Genomic DNA, 13,368 nt, shown 5'->3' with positions numbered 1-13,368 from the left:
ACAGAGTTACAGTTTAGCCACTAGTCAGACCATTAAACAAACAGAGACCAGACCAGACGCATAATCGCGTCACCGCACGTGCGTCCGATGAAACCATCTATACATCACCTAAAAGCTGAATAAATAATCTTTCCATTGATTGGACAATATTTGGTCTAGATGCAAAAATCTGGAATTTGAGGGTGCAAACAAAATCTAAATATCAATCGCCATTAAAGGTGTCTAAATGAAGTCCTTAGTAACACATGTTCCTAATGATCAATAAATTTTTTATATTTACAGTAGGAAATTTACAAAATATTTTTATGGAACATGATCTATCCGTGCTTTGATTTTTGGCATACATTTTTTTTACCCATACAATCATTTATCATTATAAATATACTGGTATGACTTATGGTTTTGTGGTCCATGGTCACATATTACACAGAAAAGAGGAGCCAGTATATTCATCTACACTTTCTAAATGATTTCTTCCTAAGAAAGATACATGGCTAATGAATATGAACAGATGGAGAAGACACTTAAGTTGAAAATTTTAAACATGAGAGGTTTGACTCCTAATGGAAGGTGTGAACTTCAGTCTCTAAGTGAAACAATTCTTGAACAATCTGACAAACATGAAGAAAATCTCTACGGACATTAAAAAAAAACCGTTTTTAGCAGATAATAAATGCGTAGGGCCGAGGGAATCGTATAAACCACAAGAAACAGTGTCCGGTCAGAAATCCAAGTCTCAAGTCTGAAGGATTTCAAGAGGCGCTTTGATGTGTGCTGAAAAACGTCCCTTGCTGAGAAACGGAAAAAGAAAAGAAAAAATTATCGTGAGCGACAGCTTGGCCGCTGATCCGGCTACGACCTTGGGTAGACTATATTCATAAACCGCTGGCGTTCATTTCATTTTTCCCGGAAAAGCGGACAACTTGCTAAACTTTTGGTGTTTGGCCCCAATTACTGCACACAGTTGGTGCTAATAATTGTTCTGCCACAACAGATTTGATTTAACTGAACTATGAAAATACGAAAAGAAAATGCTTTGTGAATTATGCAGGGTAATTGACCACCCTTGATGATTATTTACACAGTTGGAATAAGGATCCACCAAGCTAAAAGTCCAAATCACCAGTGAGAACTACCTGTTACAGCCTGTGTATTAATATGAGCTAGCTTCACCATATGCATCAAGCTGAAAAACTGACAAACACCTTCATCAGTAAATTCCCAATGCACAAATTAAGAATCAGTTAGTGACTTGACTGCGTATAAAACTAATTAGATGATTTAACTGGGAAGTGATATGGACAAGATTCATTCATCTTACAGGGCCCCTTAAGACAGTTTCTTACTTCCATCAACATTCACACAACAAACGCAAAGAAATCTGAGGAGACAGCGCAAATGAATGATAATCATTACCATACTATTAAAACCAGCTTTTCACTTTACCTTTCAGTCTGAGGGAGTTTTTTATGCGTCCTGTGTCTGAAGGGAAATGGCTGTAGGGTTTTTACAGTTGTAAGTACTTAAAGGCAATTATATTCTTGGCCTTGTTTAACCGAACGTGCAGCTCCCCTTCCTTGTTTCTCCACATTTGTGTCTCTAATTGGAAAAACATTTTCATCTACATGGCAACTCCATACTTTGGCTGACAATAGTTATAGGCCAGCATTACAGCAGTCATAGAAACCATAAAAAATCCAGACAGAAGTCGTCTGACAGCGTGTTTAAAGTGTGCATTAGCAATACACATGTACTCTTTTATCCCAACATATAGGTTTTATCCCCACAGATGGTTGGGGAAATATATATACCGTATAAAAACCCTGTGCTTCTGACATGTTTTCTTGCAAATAATGATTTTTATCGGTCGTTTATGTTTAGTTTCAGCAATTTCACTTTAATAACAATACGAAAGCTATTAGTCAGTCATTGAAATGTCTTACTTCCTACAAATGTGACTTCAGTCATTTCATTAGTATTTAACAAATTTGACTGTCTTTTGATGCAAAACCCTCTAAGTGCATGCAGGTGTGCAAACAGTTGCAGAATCACAGAAAGTGTGTGCGTGCGTACGTGCGTGCGTGTGTGTGCATGCGTAATACAGCCGAAGAAAAAATTAAGACAACTTTTAAATGGTCCATTTCAGGTTTTTTTTTTATTTATTTATAGGTATGTTTAAGTAAAATAATAATTTTGTTTCCTTCTGTCAACTACAAAGAACATTTCTGCCAAATTCTTAATCAAAATTATGTTTTTATTTGCATTTATTTATTGAAAATTGAAATGGGTAAACCATGGTAAAAATAACAATAAAAGATGCAGTGTTTTACGATCTTTAATACTGCAAAGAAAATACGTTTAAATTCATTTCTTAACGACAAAATGTTTTTAGTCATGCTCTCAGTCTTTTAAATTTTCTGTTGGGTGACTGTGGTCATGTGACTCAATGTCACTCCCAAATTTTGCTTTTGTTCAAATTCATCAGACACTGGACTGAAATGGTCACAATACATCTAGAAATTATTAATCCAATCAAAACTGTAGTGGTCTCTTAATTATTTTCCCAGCTGTATATATAAAATATAGGTGTGTACTGACCGCACCCAGCATGATGCGAACTATGAGCCAGCGGAAGGTCCAGATAGAGATAAGAGAAGGCGGGCAGTGACGTGGCAGCTGTTCGAGGCTCCACAGCGGGCACAGGAAGATACCCAAGAACCCAGTTTCCAGAAGTTGACTTTCCCAACCTGAAGAAAAAGAGCAGCTACACGCTTACACATCCAAATCATATTCAAACATGCACATGCTGAGGATACACAATAAAAACCACAATCATATTGCACAAGATTTTTATGTTAGCAGTGAGAGTGGAAATGAATGTTATTGCACAAAAATAAAAACAGCACATCGTGCTAACCAAAACACTACAGAAAGCCTTTTTATGAAATCTAAATCATTCCACATGCTGTGGTGTCTTAATTCATCCAAAGACAGTATTCCATACCTCTTGAGCAATACATTTCCATTACTTTTTTAGTTATTTGTAATTAATGGATAAGTCTTAATAAAAAAATTAGAAAGGTGATCAGTTTTGAGCCAATTGAATCTGTTTGCTTTGCAAAGATATAGTAAGAAAATGTGTATTTAATAAAAATAAGATAATGATATTAACCGAATGCTCTCGGCACGTATTATACGTTTATTATATATTTTTGCTTCAAATTCACTTAATCCCGGCCTCAGGCCATTCAGAAATACTGCTTTGTTGGCAGAATCAATTATAAGTCTTATTTAAAAAAATGCCCATTTACAAGCAAACATGTCAGACAAAAAAAAGGGTTTTGCATCTGAGCTCTTCAATTCTTATTATTACTCTAACAATATAAAATCAAACAGGATTTGAGATGAAAGTTCAACCGAACATTGCAAACGTTCCTTTAAACACATTACTTTGCATTCAACCCCATCCACATCTCCCTTTCCTATTGTCTGGCTTGTTTAAAAGAAACTCTAAAGCAAGGAGAACGTGCTCTGAATCTCTAAATTTCTGCCACTTTCGCCTTAGGGGATCCAATCTGTGCAATATTCGGAGAACTGCAGTGATCAGTATCAATCGCAGGAGTACAGCATTAATACACTGCATTACTTTGCCCTATATAGAGAATAAAGCGTATACAAAAGAGTCATGCAAGTAAATTCATCTGGCCTTAAGCACATTGGAAGCATTGCATCACTGAGATTAAATCAAAATGTTTTGCAATAATTGGATCACTTGCAAAAAGCTGCTAGGCAGAATTCGGGCTACCAATGGCTCAAATTATATTATCACAGAGTCTCTCTGGCACAGCCTTTGTACATGCATGAAGACCATCAAAGCACTGTTTACGGTGTACACAGCCTGTAGGTAGTTTGCATGAACTCACACTGAAAAGTGGAAAGAAATAGTGATATGAGGGGAGTTGGACATATTATACATTTATCTCTCTCCACAGTATCACACACTGAGATTATCTTGGTTTTTATCAGATATCTTGGTTTTTTATCTGCATTTTGTTTCACCATCTCTATAGACACATTTATTCAGTTTAAGAGAAAAGGCATGAAACATTACAAGATCTAATTGGATTCGAGTTTTGGGAGCGTTTTTGTCTAAGACCCTGTCATGTTTTGTCTGATTTTAATTTAGTTTATGTCTAACTGGACTTTGGTAAGGGGTTCCTGAGTCATTTCTTAAATGGAACATAAAATTAGGATAGTTAGATTAAGATGTGACAAAATGGGCAGATGTGTGACCTAAATATTGTATATCCTATATTTTACATTACAATCCAGTCTCACTGCAATTTAAATCTATCGATCTGTGATCATGGACACATATTCCTTGATTTCAGATCAGTATTTATTTTAATTTTCGCGACTCTCAGCTACAGTTTGAGCTGCTGTGTTCACCATGGTAATGGTCAATCAATAAGGCTCATCTGTACTATTAACTGTTAGATATGAGACACCCTAACCATAACATTTAAAGGTGACAACGGTTAAAACAATGACTAACAAATGAAAAGAAACAACACAGCGTCTGTGCTCCCGAATGGCCAGAAGAAAAATGTGGTAGAGGCATAAGTGATACTTCTTCTAGAAATACTTTGATTGATACTCATGATGAGTAAAATGAAAAAGAAATTTGCGCTGAGTGACACGAGAGTTGAGGGAAATCGTTCCCATGAACATAAATCACTAGATGTATATTTTCGAGACTATAGCACAAATATAGCTATAGCAGTGAGAGACGATCGTATATTATGTATATACTGTACAATCAGGGTGCAATTTGCTGGGGGGTGGGACGATTATCCCCCCTCTGGTCTTTATATCAAAAGGCATACTTTATTTCAACAGTTACAAGAAATAGCTTAAAGGACACTCCACTTTTTTTTTTAAATATGCTCATTTTCCAGCTCCCCTAGAGTTAAAGACTTACCCAGATTTTACCATTTTGGAATTCATTCAGCCGATGTCCGGTTCTCGTGGTACCACTTTTAGCATAGCTTAGCATAATCTATTGAATCTGATTAGACCATTTAGCATCACGCTCAAAAATAACCAAAGAGTTTCAATATTTTTTCTACTTAAAACTTGACTCTTCTGTGGTTACATCATGTACTAAGACCGACGGAAAATTAAAAGCTGTGATTTTCTAGGTAGATATGGCTAGGAACTATACTTTCATTTAGGCGTAATAATCAAGGACTTTGCTGCCGTAACATGGCTGCAGGAGGCGCAATGATATTACGCAGTCCCCAAAAATAGTCTCCTTGGTAACTTTCAAGCAGAGGACTATTTTCGGCTGAATGGATTCCAAAATAATGTCTCCTTATTTAACACACCTGATTTAACTCATCAGCATGTTAGGGAGACATGTTAACCATTTTGGAAGGAGGCTGATGAGTTGAATCAGGTGTTTTAAATAAGGAGACATCTAAAACTTTCTGGAAGGGGTACTTACGGTACATTCACACAGGGCGTAAGCGTTAACGCTTAACGGAAGGCTTGTCTGAAGCGTGGCCAACAGCCAATCACTGTGACCGCAACACAAGCTCCGGTCTTCCGTAAACGTAATTGGCTGGCTCTGCCTAGGTTATTTGCATAAGGCGATATGATTGGCTGATGCACGCGTTGCCGCTTGAAAAGTTGAGAAATGTTCAACTTCTGCCGCGAGCAACGGCACTGACGCGGTGCAGACGGATCCACAATTCAGTTCGCCAACGCTAAACGTCACCCATTAAATGTGAATGGGAAGCGTCAATGCTTACGCCCCGTGTGAATGCGCCGTTAAGGACCAGGATTGGGCTGCTCTAGGGGAGCTGGAAAATGAGCATATTTTCAAAAAACAGTGTCCCTTAAATACCCTGAATAATCAACATAAGCCCGTGTTTCATTATTTATTTATTTATTTAAAAATTTAAAAATGTAGCCCTTGGCTATGCATACTGTGTTAGACTTGATGAGACTAGTTCTAGTGCGCTTATGTACCTCATTTTTAAGTCACTTTGGACAAAAGCATCAACTAAATGACTTCTCATGATGATTTTTCCGAAATAAAAATATTTTAAAAACTTCCCCCCTCTGATTTTTTCACAAATCGTACCCTACAGTATACAACAATATACATATTATAAAAAGGCATAAATTCCATTGAAACATTCCTAAAATCAAACATTAAAATGGCAAAACTGGTGTAAAACATTGAAGAAAACGAACATGCACATCTTTTCCTTCTCTCTCAAAACGCTGCTGAATTCACTAATGGACTTAATTAAGTCCCGATCGGCCACTTCAGCTTACTTGTTTATATGGAGAATTTGGATTATGAAAGGACTGGAAAATCAAAGTGGGTGAGCGAAAAGGCAGTTGTGGGGCTGGGCTGGGCTAAAAGTTCAAATGAATCATTCGGTATAAATGTGCATTTCTCCACTGTGACTTGGCTCGAACGCCATTTTACTAAACAGATTTGGCTTCTACGCCTGTAGCAGTCCAACTTGTGGATCTTCCAAATCACAAACCTAAACACTTAATGGGGAGAGGCTGTGACTTATGTGTTCCAATGATTCATAAGCATTGCTTTCATGTGGACTTTTAGATATGTTGCTACTAGAAATCAAATCAAAGACATGCTGCAAGACGAAAAAACATTAAGGTGCCTGTGCCACTATTATTATTACACAATATGAAAAATGATTACTCACCAAAAGAGTACCTACAGTAGATGAAACAAAGAAATATATTTGATTAATTGTATTATCGTCACAAAATTATGAATACATCAATTATTTTTATAGCAATACTCAATTTAAATGTAGAAATGCATCAATCTAAACTGTTTTCACATTTGATTGTGCATGCATGTGTGTTTGCTCACCAAAGCTGTCCAACGTTCACTATAGAGTGATATAAGATCCAAAGTAATCCCATTAGGATCATATTGGCCCTTCCCATCAGTAGGACAAAGCCAGAAATTGCCATCCCTGCCAGAGCGATGCCATCCAGGTTGGCATCCATGTCATTCCAGTCCATAAACCAGAGGATTGAAGGAGTGTATGCCAAAGCTTTAAAGTCAATCTTGCCACCCACATAGCGCTTGACACTTCTCAAGTAGTCCTTGCATGGCATGAGACCTTTCTCTCCAATGAGCTGTTTGTTTTGCTTGTATGCTACAGTGAAAGCCACAACTAGAAAAGAAGATATGAGGTGTCGTTGAATTCATTTTTACTACTTGCACAATGACACAACAACACTTAAATTAAACATACTGTACATACATAGGTTTGAAACTAGGAGTTTGATACAGCTTTAATATTCATATAATATATGAGATGTTACATCACTGCTGCTTATATCCAAATGCTTAGATGTCCCTTAAAAAATTAACACTGGCTTAACTATGGTAACCATATATTTTAGTATTATTTGTAGTTAAAAGTATATAGCCAAAATTTTACCATAGTTTCACTACAGGAACCATAAGCATGCAGCTGAATTATGGCAATAAGTGAATCCGCCACAAAACATGCTCGCTTACTTCACTTTTACTATAATGAAAACATCGTTAAGTTTCCTAAGGGTTAACTTTAACTATCTGATCGCCTAGCAACAGCATCATGCACACCCTCAACTGTCAGACTTACAGTAGATAAAAGCAATGGCTCGCAGCAGTACAATTCGCGTGAGCCAGTAAGTCCCTGTTTGTAACGACACGCCTTCTTTTTTATCATATTTGCTCAAGTCCTCGTCTTGCACTGTTTCACTTTTGTCTTCGTTTGAATGACTGTCTGAAATAAGCGGAATGGCACGCCGCTTTCTTAAGAAACTTTCACTGTTTTCTGTGCTCTTGCTGGAAGCCGCCATATTGTTCAGAGCGCTTGCGCAAGAGGTCACGCGCAGCCTGCTGACCAATCAGAGAACAGTGCGCTTCTGCCACATAACGCACAGGCATAACCAAGTTAAAAATAATATTAATATTTGATTAATTAATAAACTAATAACTGATGCATGTGAGATCAGAAGTAACAATTTTATCTAGCTTATGTACTTAATTATATAGTGTTCAGGAGTTTAAAGGTTCATCTCTTTCTTCGACGAATAAGCACAAACCTAAACATTCAAACACTTTAAAAAATATATCGGTTATTTGCTTCTGGTCTACAAAATCTTTACCTATTTAAGTGTGCTTTGTTCGAGTGAGTTTAAAGTTACAAGTTTTTTTTTCATAACGGAAATTATTCAGGAAACCCCATGAGCATGGCATTATGATCTAATTTGTTAGTCAATTATGTTCAATTAAGTGAAAAGTTGCTGATGTACCAGACATACCAACTGGAGAAGTTGTGTTTCTCCACCAAAAGCTTCTCCACCAATGAGATGACAGAAGGAGGAGTGCGAGGCTAGAAAGCTCTCAAAAACTTCTCACATACCAGCCAGTTGTGACATGTTGCCATTTTATAGGCTAGTGTTGACCGTGTAATTTGTAAGCCGAAGATACGAAAAACAAGGAATAGTTTTTATGGAATATAACGGTTTATCAGTGTTACAATCTTCTCAGCATCCAAAGCGCCTTGCGCGTAAAACACGCGATTAATCGCCCAATCACCGTTACATTTTTGTTTTTCCTTTATCAAACTTTATTCCACGAAGATTTTAAACATGTCTAAGGAACCGGATAAAACTTCTACTGGGACAGAAAGCTCAGCTTTTCTTGGCGATGTAGACTCTGATTGCGCGTCGTCTCCATCAATGTCTGACGACCAAGAATCCCATTCGCAACTGGGCACCAGTAATAAGCCGAATATTGAAGAGGATGGCCGCTTTCCTCCGTGCATAAGAGATGCTGTGTCGCAGGTTCTCAAAGGCTATGACTGGTCCTTGCTCCCGATGCCTATGCATGGTAACAGGTCTTTAAAAGATAAGCCTCATGTAAAGAGACCCATGAACGCTTTTATGGTGTGGGCGCAGGCTGCGCGCAGAAAACTGGCAGATCAGTACCCCCATCTCCATAACGCAGAGCTCAGCAAGACCTTGGGCAAGTTGTGGAGGTAAGTGGTTTTTTTTAAAAACGTTCAATAAAGTTTTGAAATTCTGTTTTGGTAAAACTATTTAATATGATGTTATGAATGTATTTGCATGTAACATGAACAATCCCCTGCAATAACTTTTTTTTTTGTATATGTAGTAACTACAAAATTACCATGTATAGTCTTACTACATGAAGTCTAACTGTGATATTTGAAGTTGGTAATATAAATGATAATCAGTCTGCAAATCTGCCGTGGTTACTGCACTTTAACTAAGGTTGTAAATTGTAATGTGCAGTAATCTCATCAAACAAAACTTGGTTTCGCTCTTATTTTTCAAATCAAATATTTTTATTTATTGCACAACATTTCAATTGGATAATAAAAACTACATTCAATCCTGTAATTTGTAAATGTCCAGGCTGCTCTCTGAGAATGAGAAGAGACCGTTTATAGAAGAGGCAGAAAGACTGAGGGTCCAGCACAAGAAAGACTATCCAGATTATAAATACCAGCCACGAAGACGAAAGAGCATGAAGCCGGGTCAAAGTGAGTCAGACGAGAAGAATCATCATCCCTCGGATCATATATACAAGGCAGAACCAGGTATAAGATGCATGCACCTTTAACTGGTCCATACTTTACCAGTGAAAAATGTTCTTGAACTACATCATCAAATGCATTTTATATACATGCATGCAAGTATATTAAACCTCATTTGGCATTATCTTTAGGCATAAAACAAATGTAAAATAGTCTAGATGTACACTGACATAGGGAGTGTAACTACGTACAGGGACCAGAATATTGCAGTCACTAAGCATCTTACACAGAAGTAACCACGTTAACATTGTGTTGGTGAGTTTTGACAAAGACAAGAATCAATTGCACACATTTTTCTTCAGAACAGATTTAAAATAGAATTGTAATTGTCAAGTCACATGTATAGAGCTTTATGTAAAACATATTGCTTTACAGTTAATACAAAACAAAGTTAAAGGGATAGTTCACCTAAAAATTAAAATTCTTTCCTCATTTACTCACACTCAAGTTGTTCCAAACCTGAATATCTTTTTTTGATCTGCTAAGCCATGTTTGTAAAAGAGCAGATCTGGGGCACCATTCACTTCCATAGTATTATTTGTCCTACTATAGAAGTCAGTGGTGCCGCTGTTCTGCTGTTATAAACATTCTTTAAAATATGTGTTCAGCAAAACAAGGAAAGTTATACAGGTTTGGAACAACTTGAGGGTGAGTAAATTATTAATTTTAATTTTGGGTGAACTGTCCCTTTATAGGGCTCATAGCATGAAAATCTGACTTTTTCCGTGACTAAGTGCTATAATTGGGTCCCCAGTGCTTCTTTCAACCTTGAAAATGTGAAAAAGATCAACCCAGTAACTTCAGTTTCAGTTTCAACAAACCACCATCATGGCTATCAGTGTTTGCATTTCATCAGCTCATTTGCATTTTAAAGGACACACCCAAAAATGGCAAATTTTTGCTCGCACCTACAAAGTGGCAATTTTAACATGCTATAATAAATTATCTGTGAGGTATTTTTAGCTAGAACTTCACATACGTACTCTAGTGACATCAAAGACTTATTTTACATCTTAAAAAAATCTCATAATATGACCCCTTTAATTAATCACTGAACGTGCTTTCAAGGAAATCAAATTGTTTATAGCTTTTAGTTAACTGTATTAAACTGTCTTTGGTAACTGTATGTTTTGTAGTTTAAATAACATAAACACTTTATGCATCTGATTGTGCACTCAATATATTCTTTACTTTAACTTAGTGCAACAGCTACTTTATGCCACTGTATTGTTATACGCGTGACAAGTTTGTATCAACAATTATTTACGTTAACGTTGCATTATATTAACTAAAAAATATTTATACTTTATATTTCCAACATAGTGCAATCGCATGGCCCTCCTACGCCTCCCACCACCCCTAAGGCAGATCAGCATCAAGGAGCGAAACTAGAGTCAAGACGTGCATCAGAAAATGTGAGGCAGAACATTGACTTCAGCAACGTGGATATATCAGAGCTCAGCAGTGATGTCATTTGCAGCATGGGACCCTTTGATGTACGTGAGTTCGATCAGTACCTGCCGTTAAACGGCCACGGAGCGGTTAACATTGAAAACAGCAGTGGGCAGCACTCCAGTCCTGGCTGCTTCAGTTCCTACCATCATCATCATACCCACAGCAGTGTTTCGACGTGGAACAAAGACTCTGGTTCACCATCCACATCCTTGCATAATGGTACAAATGAGTCAAGCCAACAAAGGCCGCTCATTAAAACAGAACAATTAAGCCCCTCTCATTATGGAGAGTCACACGGGTCACCGATCCAATCTGAACTGGGATCATCCTCCGTTTCCAACTCCCTGACTGACTGTTCTGACCTACACAACTCCACTTACTATACTACGTTTTCAGGGTACCCTTCCAGTATCTATCAGTATCCATACTTCCATTCCTCCAGAAGGTCATATGTAACCCCTGTATTGAACACTTTGTCCAGTCCATCCCATAGTCCCGGGGCAAGCTGGGAACAGCCAGTGTACACGACTTTAACGCGGCCCTAATGTTTTTGTTGTGTGTGGCATTTGAATGTATATACTGTGCAGTAGGATACCCAAAAATGCCATTGTCGGCAGCTCACTGAGAGGGGTGTGACCCATTGATTTTGGACATAAATGTTTATGTTGCATTTTAATAGACTTTTCTGGTATTTGCTTTTACAGAATGCTTCAGAGTTATATAAACAAGTTATAGTTCGAAATTAGGATTTGATAAACAAGTTTGAAGTCAATGTAAAGTATTTCATGTCAGATTATTATTATCATCAATAAATGTAACTGTTTATAAAACACTGTGTCTGAACATGTTGCTGTTTTCTGAAGACATTGAATCACACACTGTAAAAAAATGCAGGTTTATGTCTAATCAACATATTTTTATGTTACTTTAATTTAAATAATTTCAATTTTTTTATAAGTTATGCCAACTTATCACAGGTTGAAACTTAAAAAAATAGGTTGGATTGACTTGCAAAACCAAGTTGTTTTAACTTCATGCTGCATTTTTTTACAGTGCACTTGTTAGTTACAATGATTTTACCATCAAAGGGGTCACGAAGCAAAGCGGCATGTGGCTTAGTTATTGTTTTATTCTTTTCTGGTTTGAATAAAAAGTGGGACACTGTAGAAGCCAATAACTTCAGTCAATATTCAGCACATTATTTAAAAACGCAATTACAGTTTTCTTATTACTTCTATGCTATTAAAATTTTTATTTAAAGTTACTGTGTGATGTTGTCATTTGTACTATAGTGTTAAACTTGTTGCACTTAAACTTTAAAGTTTAATCAACTTGAAATTACTATTAATTTAAACTTTCTTGACTACACTAAAAAATATTTCTGTATAAATGACAGTATGTCAGCTGTTTGACAGTAACTTACTGTAGATTTAAATGTATTATTTGCTGGTAACAGTTTGTTCAAAGATAAATTAACATTAAAAATCATTAAGTCTTTATCTTTACAGAATAAAACTAAAATAACAGCCTCATGCAATGCATTCTGGGAACCAAAATCTGAAGGGAAAAAAACGAAAAGGTTGACGAGGATTTCTGGTTCCCAGAATGCTTTGCATGATGCTGTTATTATGTAAAGAAAAGACTTGTTAATGTTCAATGTTCATTCCACTTTAAACAAACTGTTGTTAATAAGTTACATTTAAATCTACAGTAAGTTACGGGCAAACAGCTGCATTTATAAATTATAAAAATAAAGTTTAAATAACATAAGCTAATTCAACTTTAATTGTATAATTTATAGCAACTCCACATTAGTCAAGAATGTTGAAATGAACAAAAAAAAGTTAATTTAACTTAAAAATTTAAGTGCAACAATTCACACTGTTAGGAAACATGGTCAAAATATGTACCCCAGGTATGTATACATTTGGTACCAATTTGTACCTTTGAGATCCTTAAATGTATCTTTGAGCTACTATAGGACCTCTTTACGTTCAAAACTGTACTTTTTTTTTGAAAGGGTACAACTTCAGTGACAGCTGGGGTACATATTTTGACCATTTTTCTTCTGACAGTGCAGAATAAAATTGGCAATCAACTTTTGGTACAACTGAAACAATCAGTGATAAATTGCAAAAACGGACAATACTTACTGTAGATAGATCGAACATACGTGTATATAAAATCTGTATTTTTAAAGAGAGCTTTAAGAGAAGGCGGGCGAGGGTGAGCAGAAAACAGA

General features: G+C 36.5%; 2 protein-coding genes across 4 annotated transcripts in view; one reads left to right on the top strand and one right to left on the bottom strand.

Moving 5' to 3' along the window:
• The window catches only part of lmf1 (lipase maturation factor 1), a 43,475-nt gene extending 35,552 nt beyond the window's left edge, over positions 1-7,923 (bottom strand). For all 3 annotated transcript variants that reach the window (XM_065253494.1, XM_065253496.1, XM_065253495.1), the window contains exons 1-4: positions 7,686-7,923; positions 6,920-7,229; positions 6,747-6,757; positions 2,599-2,747 (exon numbers count right to left, since the gene is read on the bottom strand). In XM_065253494.1, the coding sequence (XP_065109566.1) occupies positions 2,599-2,747; positions 6,747-6,757; positions 6,920-7,229; positions 7,686-7,905 (690 nt within the window). In that variant the 5' untranslated portion in view covers positions 7,906-7,923. The remainder of the gene's footprint in view (positions 1-2,598; positions 2,748-6,746; positions 6,758-6,919; positions 7,230-7,685) is intronic.
• A 563-nt stretch (positions 7,924-8,486) lies between these two features.
• sox8a (SRY-box transcription factor 8a) lies at positions 8,487-12,384 on the top strand. The gene is made up of 3 exons (XM_065253497.1): positions 8,487-9,089; positions 9,490-9,674; positions 10,995-12,384. The coding sequence occupies exons 1-3, from the start codon at positions 8,701-8,703 to the stop codon at positions 11,669-11,671; spliced, it is 1,251 nt and encodes a 416-aa protein (XP_065109569.1). The 5' UTR covers positions 8,487-8,700; the 3' UTR covers positions 11,672-12,384.
• The last annotated feature ends 984 nt before the right edge of the window (positions 12,385-13,368 follow it).

This window comes from Paramisgurnus dabryanus, chromosome 1, assembly GCF_030506205.2.
Source record: "Paramisgurnus dabryanus chromosome 1, PD_genome_1.1, whole genome shotgun sequence".
NCBI lineage: Eukaryota > Metazoa > Chordata > Actinopteri > Cypriniformes > Cobitidae > Paramisgurnus > Paramisgurnus dabryanus.
This window is presented reverse-complemented; position numbering and strand designations above follow the sequence as displayed.